The sequence below is a fragment of the Protomyctophum bolini genome (assembly GCF_963924005.1).
Source record: "Protomyctophum bolini genome assembly, chromosome: 5".
Classification (NCBI taxonomy): Eukaryota; Metazoa; Chordata; class Actinopteri; order Myctophiformes; family Myctophidae; genus Protomyctophum; species Protomyctophum bolini.
This window is the reverse complement of record NC_137866.1, coordinates 40,591,724-40,606,450: the sequence shown is the minus strand read 5'-3', so window position 1 is coordinate 40,606,450 and position 14,727 is coordinate 40,591,724. Positions and strand designations below refer to the sequence as shown.

At 42.3% G+C, this 14,727-nt stretch overlaps 1 protein-coding gene across 1 annotated transcript; it reads right to left on the bottom strand.

The window, feature by feature from the left end:
- Positions 1-6,375: 6,375 nt before the first annotated feature.
- LOC308315124 (thyrotropin-releasing hormone receptor) lies at positions 6,376-8,219 on the bottom strand (the record flags this gene model as incomplete). Its single annotated transcript, XM_080762960.1, has 2 exons — positions 6,376-6,756; positions 7,491-8,219. The coding sequence occupies 2 exons, from the start codon at positions 8,217-8,219 to the stop codon at positions 6,376-6,378; spliced, it is 1,110 nt and encodes a 369-aa protein (XP_080619086.1).
- Positions 8,220-14,727: the final 6,508 nt, after the last annotated feature.

The following is a 14,727-nucleotide window of genomic DNA, read 5'->3' as shown; positions in this document are numbered from 1 at the left end:
TGCCAATATAAGATGACTCTGATTATAAGACAACCATTTTTCAAGACTCATTTGTGGAAAAAGAACATTGAATGTCACATAGTCTAGTCCCTGAATACGGGTATAATTGGAAAATAATGTATTATATTCAGCACAATAAGGTAGGCTACTCAGAAATTACTAATGCAGACAAGAATTGATTTTCAAGCCAGCAAAGCACATCGGTTCTCAGCAACAAGAAACAGTATAGTCTATAGAATTTCAGTAGTGTACTAAGGAATACAAATGAAGCTTAGGGGTCGCTGACAACCAGCACGAGATGAAATATTCATGGAAGCACAAGTGGTTTGAGAAAGAACCTTTGAGACAAATGCTGCACGCGCACGCGCACACACACACACACACACACACACACACACACACACACACACACACGGTGAGAGATGAACCGGTCAGTGTCTGTCTCGTAGCAACCAGTGGCCTATTCCCGCATTATGATGTTAATAAACTCCAATAACAAACAAACTGTTGATGTATTTTGGAATTTGAATTATTTTCTGCTTCAAGTAGTGTAATACGCTCAATTATTTTATGTAATATTCTATTATATAATGCTGTGATTCACTATCATAGTATATCGTTAATGTCGGGTGTTAACCTAGTCCGAAACGTTCCTTTATTATTATTTAAGTAGGGCAAAAAAAACATAAAAATGTGAAACATGGTTTCTGCTCGACATCAGTAATATGTAGCCTAATATTAATATTATATGATAATGTCATAATCGAAGTTGACAAAGATGATGAAAAGCTGATGAAGAACTAAAAAAACATAACAGAAACAGAAAGTCACATGCTACTTAAAGCATAATGAAATTTAGAATGTTATATAGGTTGTTAATGGTGGCCATATGGATTTGGACGCTGTGGCGACCCCGAAGGTCGCCGGCTCGGGCACCCTAGCTAAATCATGAGCATCTGTGCAAAATGTGGTGCTTTTAGACGGATTAGCACAAAATTATCCCTAAGCTCATCAACTAGTATGCTGATACATTTAGGAAAGCCATGCCTTCAAACTCTTATCCTCCTCAGATGGCCAACCTTACAGCAAGCTATAACCCTGAATGAATGCAGCACAGCCCTTTTAAACCCTGTCTGGAGAAAGGAGCATATCTGCACATGGCTGATACTGCCATAGTAACAGGTCTACCTGGTTACTGCACGTTGTAAAGCGCTTTGGATAAAGGCACTCATTGAACCATTTACCATTTAATGAGAAATGAGCCTTGACTTCTGCTGTTGATACTGAAAAATATCTTCAGGCTGAGACCAGAAACTGGGAGAAAACAATCAGAGGCTCATGAGACTGTCTGTGTGAATGTCTGACTAATAATATCCAGCAGCTGTGTGCAATTGAATTTGAATACGTTAGAGTTATAGGCTATACATCAAGCTTTGTTTAAACAGGTTGACAAATTGCTATACTCAGTGATGCTCTGGGTGCAGTTTGGAGAATTAAACGGTGACCTGCCGGCTGCCAATAGGCTCACTAGTTTAGAACCACCACTTAAGTTTACTGTCAAACAAAATTAAACAGGACAAGAAGTGTGTTTTTTTTTTTTCAGTGTACGTGAATGATATGACAGATACTTATAACTGATTTGTTCCTGTACGCTGATTATTCTGCACTGCTAATGTCCCACAAGGATCAAACCACATTAGAAAGCTCCCTGAGTGAGGAAGTAGCCAATATTAGTTCCTGGCTTATAGATAATAAGTTATCTTTACACTCAGGGAAGACAGAATCAATTCCGTTTGGCTCGAAAATCAAATTAGGAAGAAGCACAGACTTCAAGATCCAAAATAAATTCGGAATACATAGCAGCAAAATCACCAGTGAAATACCTGGGTTCAGTGGGTTGTATTTTAGAGGGTAACGTAGACGGCCGAAGTATGGCCAGCAACGTGCTAAACAAGGTCTCCGGACTGACTACGTTTCTAGCTCGAACAGCAAGATACATGGATAGGGACACAAAATGAGTGGTGGCCAACTCCCTTATCCTGTGCCACTTTGATTTTGGTTCGAGGGCTTGATTAAGTCTTTTAAAACCAAGCTAACAAAGCCAGTATTGCAGATGTGGTGCTCCCTGCTTTTAAAAGTAAAGTGGGCAAAGGCTCATTCATTTATAGGAGCCACACAGTGGAATAGCCTGGAATCCAGTGTTAAACTGACCTCCAATTTGAGGACATTTTTAACAGAAGACTAAAAAATGGCTACTGGAAAAGGTTCCCCTATAAAGGGTCATCTTAGAGGGATGGATAGGGACGTACTTGTTGTATTGTGTATGTAATGTACTTGTTAGGTAGGGATAGGTCGAGCCTGGCTCATGGACTATTCACATCACCATGGTGCATCGGCAAGAATGTGTAGACAAGGAGTTTTCCGTGTAAGCCTTTATTTCCGTTGCACAGACACGCATTTAGATTTGAGCAAGGAGGTGGTGAGGCATCACGGTTATGGTTTTTACTATGAAAGATAGAAACACATAATTATTATACAATCCAACAACATTTAAACAATACACCAAGTGAATATTCTCTAAGGTTTGTGATCATTGCATTTCCTTGAAGTTCACAATAGGCCAAGCACATGTGCATTTGCATTACACAAACATAATACTATAAGCTTCAAGGCAAGCAAATAGTCATTCTCCATCACAAACCCAATAAAGTACAACATACCGGTATGCATTCATGAATTTAACTGAACTCACTTCAGAGTTCAGTGACGCATAACCATATGGCCTGCTGAGACTCCAGAGCAGAGGCTCTCAGCTGGTTGCTACTGCTGCTGCTGCCAAACAGGGACTGAGGGAACAGGCAGCATTATATACCAGCGGCCACCAATGAGTTGAGTGAGGACAGCAGTGATTGGTGATTGGCAATGAGTAGAGCAGGTGAGGGGGGTGGATCCCATCCATGAGGGAGGGTTGCTGACTAGTTGCTGACTAGTTGACTATAAAAGTATTGTTCCGTTCGGTGTGAGAGGACCTCAGTGGAAATAAGTCTTTGGACTTTTCTGTGTAATCCTTGAATCGCTGATTATAATGTTGTATTACTGTATGATTGCTTTTCTAAATAAATCAAATCAAATCAAATCAAAAGTCTACTCTACAGCAGTGATTCTCAACCTGTGGCCCGGGACCCCACTGATGGGCCGTGAGGATATCATAAGTGGGTCCCCAAATAATTGACAGATTTTTACAGTTTTCATGGTGGTACTAAAAACAGATGAGATGAAGAACTTATAGCTCCGCCTGCTATTCCAAACGTAACCTAAGTAAACTATGCTTAAACAGTTAAATCTAACCGTATTCCTAACCTCCTTCACCTCAGTAAAACGGTGCCAAAACCTAACCCTATTCCTAAACTTAACCCCAGTAAAACTATGCCTAATCCTAAACGTATTTCTAACCTTATTCTACAAATACAAGAATACAAGAACCTCCCCACTGAGCCTCTTGGTGTGAGGTCGGCTGGTCGGAGGAAAAAAAATATGGTGATCGTGTTTTAAAGCGATCATTCCTGTTACCGATACGAGTGGTCTGATGGCTGGGCCATGGACGCTTTAGAGATTTTCAAGTGGGCCCTTATCCAGAAAAGGTCAAGAACCACTGGACTACAGAGAATAACAAGCAAAGCTAGAAACAAAATTAGAAGAACAGATCGAAGAAGAGATAAACTAATTCTGGTGCTTTTCACTTCTTTTGTAATGCCTTTAAACACACTAAAACACTCTTCAACTAAAGGACATTCACATTGCAAATGTGTCCCTCTAATATGGCAATGTAATGGTCACTTAGTGATATTGTGTGTGACTGCTATTGAAGAGAAGTATGTTAGAGTGGTGCAGGACATGCAACTGACCACATTCCCGGTGCGCATTTCTGAACGCACCCATAATGTTCACACGACGGAATAGGGTCACTTAGGGTTCATGTGGTTATTTAAAGTGACATAACTGTCAGTTCAAAAGCAGTTGAAATAGTGTATCTAGTTCCACACTTGTTATCTAAGAAAAATACTGGAAACATAACTCTGTCAAGTTGCATTTAATTTCACACTCATAAATATTCCAAATGCCAAGCATCAGACTACAAACATTTTCAAGGAATTACAAATATTGCAATAAAACAGTTCACCAACCCCTCTTTACCAAATATGTGACCGGCAACAAAGTAACATTTTACAATAGATGCTACATTCTGAAACATGTATAGTTATAGTTATGTATAACATGTACAAATATATTACACATAACATCTCATATCAGATTATCTTTTGTAATCATTTTTTTTAAATTATTATTATTTTTTAACTATGGACACATTATCATGATCTTAGTGTTTCATGGATTGTACATGAAAAGCTTAGCCAATGAACCACTTAAACCCTAGCCTCGATACCCAGGCTTTCATTTCGTACTTAAACCCTATACTTCAGGGTTTTCAACCCTTTTCATACCAAGGCCCAGTTATTTATTGGGTATTTAGCCACGGCCCACGGACCACCATTTGATGGCATTTAGCCTCTCAGACCAAAAACTTAGAATATGTTGTTGTCGTTGGACAAGACGTTTGTCCACAATTCCATGCTGTATTGATGTTGGTACCATTAGGAGAGATAACAGGCAAATGTTGATCAAAATAACAATTCTTCTACATTCTTTAATTGTGGAGACTTCTTAAGTAATAGATGTTCAACATGAATTAAACTCTTGAGAGCGTAAAATGAAACCAAATGGACCCGGGGAGGTTCATTTTCATTTTACGCAAGAGTTAAAGATCCATAAGGGTCCATTTGGTTACCAACTTCTCCATCATTTAGGTGGAGACCAAGGCCCACTGGTGGTCCACGGGGCCATGGGTTGAAAACTTGAAAACCACTGCTATACTTAATTGACTGATTGGGACTTCACCCTAAATAACAGATCTACAAGCTTGCAAAGCGCCACGTTGCCACACCATGTGCATGAGCTTGCAGCTCTGGTATTTTCAAAATGTGTTTATACAAACTTGAAATGGCACATTCTGCATAATGAGTACTTTTACTTTTAGTACTTTAAGTGCATTTTGATGGCAATACTTATATATATATATATAGTATTATAATATAGTAAAAAGTACTTTTACTCAAGTACTTTTTGAATTCCGGACTTTTACTTGTAACAGAGTATTTCTATATTGCAGTATTGGTCGGCTACTTTTACTTAAGTAAAAAACTTGAGTAATTTTTCCACACTGATTTTCTCCAAATGTTTACTCCAGAATAGGGACGCTAGTGTTCATGTGGGAAAATGACAACACTATACAATGACAAGTCATTACAACTAATCTGTCATACTTTCCCAGAAATAGTCTTATTTTTATGACATGGTATCACATAAGACTAGTTACAATAAAATACAATATATTTGATTGGGTATAAGTTATGGACAAAAGTGGCTTCAGTTCCATTCATTGCACTTAAATCTAACTTTACAATACCAATGATTAATGTCCATTGCCTCACTCTCCCGATGGCGAGAGGTCATTGCAATGATGTTGAAACTGCAACAAAGATGGTTAGTGGTACATCTAGTGTCCAACCCGTCACCTTCAAATAACTTGATTGACATTGTCTTTTTTTAATAACATTTTTATCCCACAAGTTTTGTAACCCATTTTTTCACCCACTGTCAATTGTCTAAATTAGACAATTAACTCTAATAATACTCTTGACTCTAGTAATCCTACACTCCCTCTGCCACGCTGGGGGCAGCAACAGACTGACCTCATGCTTCCATCAACGCATGAATAGTCCAAGCCGCTTCTTTTCAACTGACAGGGGGGAGTTTCCTCCGTTGGACGTTATTCCAACCAGTTCCTTTCCCCTCATCATGCACCCCGGCTGGCCAGTATAGAGAACAGGATTACCGCATATCTTTTGGCGGGTATACCTACCCTTAACCCTAGGCGACACGGGGAGAACATGCAATTAACTCCACCTCCCACCTAGGCTATGGGAAGAAACTGATGACGCAGAGGAGATCATTAATTGACATTGTCAATCAATTGGTGTCCTACCCGACTCAGGGTATTATTGTCTCCACCAGCTCCATCCACTGCAGATGTACTATTTACAGTACATTGTATTAACTTAGTCTATCATACAGATCGGTTCAAATAACTAATAGCTAAAGTATAAAATAGGGTTAATGTGGATAAACCTTTCCTCATTTTGCTGGGGACCCCGAGGAACCCCCTCAAGTACCACCGGGGTTCCCTGGGCCCCACTTTGAGAACCACTGTCCTATACAGTACCTCAAACAAAGGACCAGCCGGCAGACGGGACGTATTCAGGTGATATTGAATGCCATGCCTGTGCTATCATCCGTGAGGTTGAATCTCTTGCTCTCCTGCCTCCGGACCGGCTCAGTGCTCTCGTGTGACGAGTCCTTGATAACACTGTAATGCATGGGTAAGTTGTACTTGCTCACACTCTCGCCCTGGCCTTTGCACCTGCAGAGATTTTGAAAGGCGGTGCGGAACTTCTGAGACATGAGGTTGTAGATGACCGGGTTGACGGCGCTGTTCATGTAGATGCACATCCGGCAGAAGAGCACCAGCCAGGTGTTGTGATAAGGCGGGTCCATCAGGGAGTTGACCACCACCAGTGTCCGATACGGCAGCCACAGCAGGGCGAACAGAACCACCACCACGGCCAACATCTTTGTCACCTGGAGGTTTTAATTAAGGAGATACAGAGAAATAGCGTCTGATGACAATTAGGAGGGATAAAATAATTATCCTGATGGATAATAAGTATGCAAGCCCTTTGGGCAGAGTCATTAAAAAATGATATGTTAAAACAAGTTGAACAAAAATAGCATACAGATGATACGCAGAAAAGGTGGGAAATCTATTAGGAGAAATCTTGATACTATAACAAATGTTTCAATTTTCCAGTTACCAGAAATAGGCCACTTAATGACAATCATTAATACAAAGGGCACCGATAGCTGTGGTTAAGGCCTGTACTGTACCATACGGTAGGCTCTGTGACACCGGTTGGATTCCCGTGGGTCCCTGGGTGGACCCTTCTCTGGCATTTATTTATAGTCATATAGAGAGACAGAGTCTGGGAGTGACATGTCACACCCCGACTCCTACACTGACTATTTATATAAAGGCCAGAAAACGTCCTGAACTTATTTTATGACCAACTTTCTCAGGAAGTCACTTTATTTTCTATTCCTTTTGGGCTGTGACGTGGGTTTGTCTCTCAGGTGGGTACCTGTTTCCTTGACGAGAGTGCCCCTCTGTTGGCCCCGGGCCCCTGGTGCACGGAGCCTCTCTCTCCTCTGCTGGCCCCGGGCCCCTGGTGCACGGAGCCTCTCTCTCCTCTGCTGGCCCCGGGCCCCTGGTGCACGGAGCCTCTCTCTCCTCTGTTGGCCCCGGGCCCCTGGTGCACGGAGCCTCTCTCTCCTCTGTTGGCCCCGGGCCCCTGGTGCACGGAGCCTCTCTCTCCTCTGTTGGCCCCGGGCCCCTGGTGCACGGAGCCTCTCTCGCTGAGATGCGAACCCAGCGGGCTCACAAACAGAATCCTGGCGATGAGTCCGTACAGCACGACGGCCACGGCGAGAGGAACCACGTAGAACAGGGTGAAGTCCAGGAAATAGATGGGCATGTAGAGGTTCCGTGAGACCCGGTAGCCGCAGGTGACCACCACGCCGTTGGTGTAGACCCTCTCCTCCGTGTCCACCAAGAAGAACCACATGATGCAGTAGAGCGACGTGAAGACCCACACGCCAGCGATGATCCTCTTGGCCCGGGAGACCGTGCATATGAACTGAGCCTTTATGGAGTGGCAAATAGCGATGTAGCGCTCGACGGTGAAGGCCGTGATGGAACAGGATGACACGTTGATGCCCAGGTACTGCAGGTAGGTGATGCAAACACAGCCGGTGTAACCGTACACCCAGAAGGCCAACACGTTAGAGATGTTGGGTAAACCGGCGACGAGAAGCACAATGAGGTCGGCAATGGCCAGGCTCACCAGATAGCAGTTTGTTGGGGTCACCATGTGCTTGGTCCGCAGCACGACTAAGACCACCATGACGTTTCCGGCTATTCCCACCCCGCAGATGAGCATCGTCAAAACGATCGTTATCACCTGCTCTTCCACTGGGTTCAGCGGCATTTCAGTCAAGTTCAGGACGTGACTGGAGTTTATGTTGTGAGCGATAGTGGTGTTCGTGTCCATGGTGTCCATCAACTTCAGTTAATCATCAGGGCCATGAAGCAAAAAGCCTATAAAGAAATGAGACAAAATATACTGTGTTCACACTGTTACTTCCTGACAAACTGTGTTCTATTGCACCTAGGGTGCATTTGGTCCAATGTCCTAACAGCACCCCGACATACGTGGCCGGTTAAGACTCACCCGAGGCTTCCGCCTGCGGTTAGGGTTAGGTTAGGTTTATGATGTAATATTGGGATGTCGTACTAACGCTACGCACCCCATTTCCAGGAGGTCTCTCCCAGGCTTTTCTTTTCTCTTTGAGGCTAGAGTAATGTTGACTCCATAGACACATACAAAACAGAAAAAGTACAAAACGATGACACCCCATCTTTAAAGCAGATATTAACACAATCCTTCTCACTCAGGGAAATGTAAGGACATTATTACAGTCACAGACATTAGTCTTTCTAGGTGTTTTATTTCTAGTTCTAGTTGTTTTGGTTCTATATTCTTGTCCTCCCAGCTGTTTTCCATGTGTAATCAACCCTCCTGTGTATATTAGTGTTGTTCCCCAGTCAGTTCTTGTTGGATCATTGTTTGTGTTGCATCATTTATTTGTAAGGTTTTGTGTTCACCTGTCCACTAGTATTAAATTCCCAATCAATTGAACACTATTTTGCCTCGCTGTCCTGCATTTGGGTTCTCACCACACCACCAGATTGTGACACACATAGCATTAGATGTTTCTTTTAATTCCTGCATAGATAGAACAAACACTCATGAAACACCACTTAAACACTACTCTGTTGGTCGGGGTCCACACTTGGTCCCCTCCATTTTTCCCTCTACACCAAACATCTTAAAAATAGGTGGACAACAATATACAGTAGCTATAATGTTTGTTGAATGATCGCCTATTTCTGCTGAATGTTTGGATGTTAGGATTCATATGGCATTGGTTATTATTCTTTATTTATTTAAGTGATACGATTCCACACAAAGAATACAACCAAAACAGACATTCATTTCTTCATTAATGAAGAAATTAGAGTTGAGGCACTCATAATTTAACGTCTGACAACTCTCTTAAGAAAATGAAATTTAAGAGCTTACCATATCCATGTTCTGCAAAGAGCCGGACTCAAATAGCTCCTTGAAGAAGAGCTGCAGACCTCCGGATTTAAGAAACAGAAATGATCACTCCTATAAACATCACACTAACCACCACTAACCTCTCTCTCTCTCTCACACACACACACACACACACACACACACACACACACACACACACACACACACACACACACACACACACACACACACACACACACACACACACACACACACACACACACACACACACATGCTCACTCACTCACTCACTCTTGCTTTCTTTCTCTTTCTCTGTCTGTGACTGTCTGTCTGTCTGTCTGTGTGTCTGTGTGTCTGTCTCACACACCCACACGCGCGCGCGCACACACACACACACACACACACACACACACACACACACACACACACACACACACACACACACACACACACTGACAGACTATATCCACAATGCTATGCATTGCCACATAGAACCACCTACTTCAAAATCGATTCGTGCTCCAGCCTCCAGCCAACCGTGGTGTCCACTGCTCTCATGGCTCCCATGATAAAGACCCTGTCATTATTGTTCAACACAGAAGATAGCCAGCAATTCAACACCTCACCAGCTACTTCAGATATTAACTACCAAGCAGGCGAGCACCACTGACACTTTTCACCCTTCTTCTGGGCTTGTCACTATAGGCAAACACTCGGCAAACATAGCAGATCAACGTGTCACAACAGCGCAATACATTGTGAGCTGTCAAATGATTATTAATGAACCATAAACAAACCATAATGTGTGTGCATAAAGAGTGAGAGAACATCCCACATGTAGGCTAGATATCCAACCGCTTCTCACGATAAAATTCATACAGTGACCAAAAAAAAGGAACAGGCTGAAGCCCAACGTATTCTAAGCACGTTCAATCCCTGGCTGCATAAAAATGGTACCCAAATGCCTCTCTGTTTGGCACTCAGCATCAAGGGTTGGATCGGGGGTAAGTCCCTGCGACATACTAGACCTCAGCTTGAAATAGGGCTTAACTGGTCAAAATTCATACAGTAATGTACCATTTCCCTTTAAAAAAATGTAATGGAAGTGGGTGAAAATTGTAAGTATCCAAATACTCTGTAAAGTACAGATACTCAAGTACAGTACCAAAGTATACTGTATGTACTTCATTGCTGTCCACCACTGGCGTCATGTACTGTACAGAGGGTGTACTTGTACATCAAGCTGCCTCACAGCTACAAAAAAAGGAGATAGGCTCCTGACCTATAGGACCAATGGCTCAGGAATTGATTGATTGATTGAAGTATTTATGAACAGTTTGCAAAATTACAGTACATTTCAAGCACAACTCAATACAAAAACTGATAACTGTGGACTACACCATAAAGCATAATTATTACACTTGTTTACAATAGGGTCCACCATTTTCAATTCATCAGAACATGTAAGACATTAACATTTAACATTAAGTAGCCTTTGGAAGCGTTGGTTCCCAAGGCTACTTAATATGTTTAAAGTCTTCTAGCCAGCCTCGTTGCCATGTTGTTACAGCCTTTACGGCCAAACTAATCAGACAACGTAACCATCTGTAGATCAGACAACACATTCTAATGAAGCACTTAAAGTCCTTCTGGCCCTAGAGAGCTCTTGAGCCCTTTATCTACACAGGACATATGAATACTAATGCATGACAGACGAGTGTGAAAAACGGGTTTTCTATGACTTGCTAAATCCGAGGAGAATAGGAGATTACAGCCTTTCAGGGCTTATTTTACAGGAGATAATGTGCACAATACCTAGATGTATATTCTGTTAGACTTCAACAGGGGAAAGGCACACAATGTCGCATTTCTTTGTTTTATTTTATAACAAACTCTGAGTCTGGCACTGGGTCAATAAATCAATGATCCTATGCATAACTGACGTCTTTAGGTTTCGGTTTATTTGAACAGTCAATCATCCTTTTGAACTGACGGCTTATACATTTTCAACACATTGAATTTGATTGATAATACATATTTTAAAGCATGGTGATGGAGTTGAAGATAGAGTAGATAGAGATAGAGTGATGATTGCATAGTTCAAAGATTCCAAATCGCTGCTGTCACACAAATAGTACTCTTTATTTAGCACATTGACTTGAAGATTTATTTTCACCAGAAATGCATGAATAATTCAATATCCAGACTACACAATCGCAAAGTGAATCTTCTTCACAAAGACTGTGACATTTTGAAATAATAATGGTTTGATGTGGCTGGATTAACAATAGACCATAAAGAGCTGGGTTCTATATTCTATGAATATGAATTATAGTAGCATTTCTAAAGGTTCAGGTTCAGTCCAACGATTCGTGACAAAACAGTTTGATGTCTGATTTGTAGTTTGTTGCGTGACAGCGTTGCATGCTAAAAAAACGAGCATAACTTCAACATTAGTGAGTAATGTATAGGCACTATAGACCATAGGCAGTCTTGGGAACAAATGGTTCATATATGGCCTGTGACCTATATGGCTGTTAGGTCAGGAGGAGCTGCCCCTTTTGCATGATGCAAGTACAAGTAGCCTACACCCCTTGAACATGACACTATAGTGAGTATGTCGCAGGGACATATTACCCCAATCGATAGATAGATCTTTATTATCTCCACCAGGTCGAAGGCATGGGGAGAGAGTATGTTTTGCACTCCGTCCATCCGTCCGTGTGTGTCCGTCTGTGGACAGCTAATCTCTGGCACCGTTTGATTGCAGCCATACTCTGCACACACACTCCCTGAATGCCACAGCTGATCCTCTGCCCCAAGGTTTTCACATTGGCTCTTATAGCGCCTCCAGGAGGCCGCTTTCTGCAAAACATTTTTTTGGACTACACCTACAGATTTTGTCCAAACATCACACAAATTGGTACACAGTCTCCCTAGAGCCATTCAACGAAACGGGTTGCCGTTTCGTTGAAAGGCAAATGCCGCAAATCATGAACACATTGTGTGATTGACACATGAGGGACTAGAGGAAAATGGTACCGTGTGAGCATTAGTGAGGAGTCGGACCAATTATATGAAGATAGGTTGAAAATGGGTGTAGTGGTCCTTTAACCATCCATACATTATAGTCTTATAAAAGATCTAGAATGAAGACAAATCAAGAAAAAGGCTTTCTTTGCTAGTTGCTACTGCACATAGAAGCAAAATGCATTGAGTCCCCCAAGCTGGGCCACTCCTCCCCCCCCCTCTACACCGAATGCTGTACGAAATGGAGTTGGAACAACCAAGGTTCGGGAGGTTTGGCCAAGCAGAAGACAACCCACCTGCCTGCCATCTCCACCCTTGCCAACCAAACTCCACCCTTGCCAACCATGCAAACCACTCACCCACCTCCAACTAACCTGGCCACTCCTACCTCGCCCATAACTGTGGGTACTTAAACTCAAGTGTCAAAAATGCTTTGTGCCAGTTTCTTGTAACCCACCCTCCCTCCCTTTCTCCTTAATCTGCAGGTTCCAGAGGGGGTTCTACTATACCACTCAGGCTCACGCCTCGACCCCTAAGCCAAAGTATCTGGGTCCGCCCCCTCGAACCTCTGGTCCCACCATGTATTCTAAGCCTTGGCCGTTTATGATGCGCACTCCATGCTGCGCATGCGGCGCATCCATAGACGACCATGCTGCTTCACCACGTATTCCATGCCCTGGCCGTCCATGCCTCGCGTCCCGTGCTTCGCATGCGACGCGTCCATGGGCGACCACGCTGGCTCCACCATGTATTTAAGCCTTGTCTATAGATGCGGCGCATCTATAGACGACCATGCTGCTTCACCATGTATTCCATGACATGGCCGTTTATGCTGCGCACTCCATGCTGCGCATGCGGCGCACCATAGACGACCATACCCCGCATGCATACTTCAAGCCTCTGCATTTGTGACCACAAGTACCCTACTCCTTCATTCAATAAACCATCTTAAAGGGTTCCTATGTCTGATGCTTGGTCTTTCCTAGTGAAATATACATAATTTAATTCTGTGGTAAATTGTTTAGGATGTTGAGGTATTGTATTGTTGAGGATTGTTTGTGGAATGGTCATTAATGACATTCAAAGTTTTCAATAGAAGCTAAAGCATGCTTGCTTATAAAAAGTGTTCCACTGCATGTTCTCTAAATGGGATCCAAGGTCAGTGGTTCCATCTAGTGGAAATATATCGTAAAGACATCAAGTCTATAGATTTTAGTTTCCTTTGAATTAAACTGACCAATATCTGTGTTGGCTATGTTGTTGGTTATAATAATTGGTAAGTATACAGATATTGGGATACTGGTAAGGGTATTTACTATTTAGATTCAGAACCAGGTGAGTAGAGGTAGATTCAATATCTTTAATATATTAACTGAGCTTGTAGACCAGCTATATGTACCCGTCACATAACCTTTTCCAACTGGGGGTTCTTGGCCAAATACATATGGGTTTGGGGAACCTGGGGTTCATTGACATGGAAATGTTTGAGAACCACTATAGCTGCCATATGAGGGGCCCATAGAGGAATGACGTTAGTGTTTATTGGACCATTGAGTAATAATTGATGGAAATAGCATTCTGTGAGATGACGAAGTTATGCTGTTTTGGTTTGGTGTCCTGTCCTAGGGTATTCAAATGTGTAATTTTGGCAAACTTGGTTCAGTGTTGTGATTTGCAAAAGTGACTTCTGTTTGGAGACATGTGCTCAATCATTCAAGATGAATCTGAGTGCTTTATTATTAATTATTTTCAGCCTCGTTTCAGCTGATGTGTGTGACTCTTGTTTCAGAAACACAACTGTTTGTCATGTTTGTGAGCGTCCCTCACTGCAGTGAAGAGGCAGTGGAGTGTCCTGTGACTCTGACTCACATCTGCAACAGGTCCTTTTCTACAAATACAACTGTAGAAAATGCAGGACAAGCAGACTGGAGAAGTTCAACTCAATATTTTAAATAACCAACAAAGGTATCGCCAAACAACAGGGCTGACAAACTCAACTGGTAATACATTGGTTCCTAAACACTACACTGCCGCTGACACTAAAAAGGCCAAACTGAAAAATAATCTCCAAAACAAGCAGGCATATATAGACAAAATTCTAACAAGACACAGGTGAACTCAAACCACAATCAACACAGGGATAGGCTGGGGCAAACTGGACACAGCTAACTAGGGTTAACAATAATTAGGTGACAAGACAGACTGGTAACTAGATATAGGGAAACAGGAAGCACAAGAAAATAAGATACACAAGAAAGAAACACCTGGGGAATTAACAGAACTCAGACCTAGACACAGAATATACAAACACAGAGCTACAGATCAACTAAACAAGTACATGTAA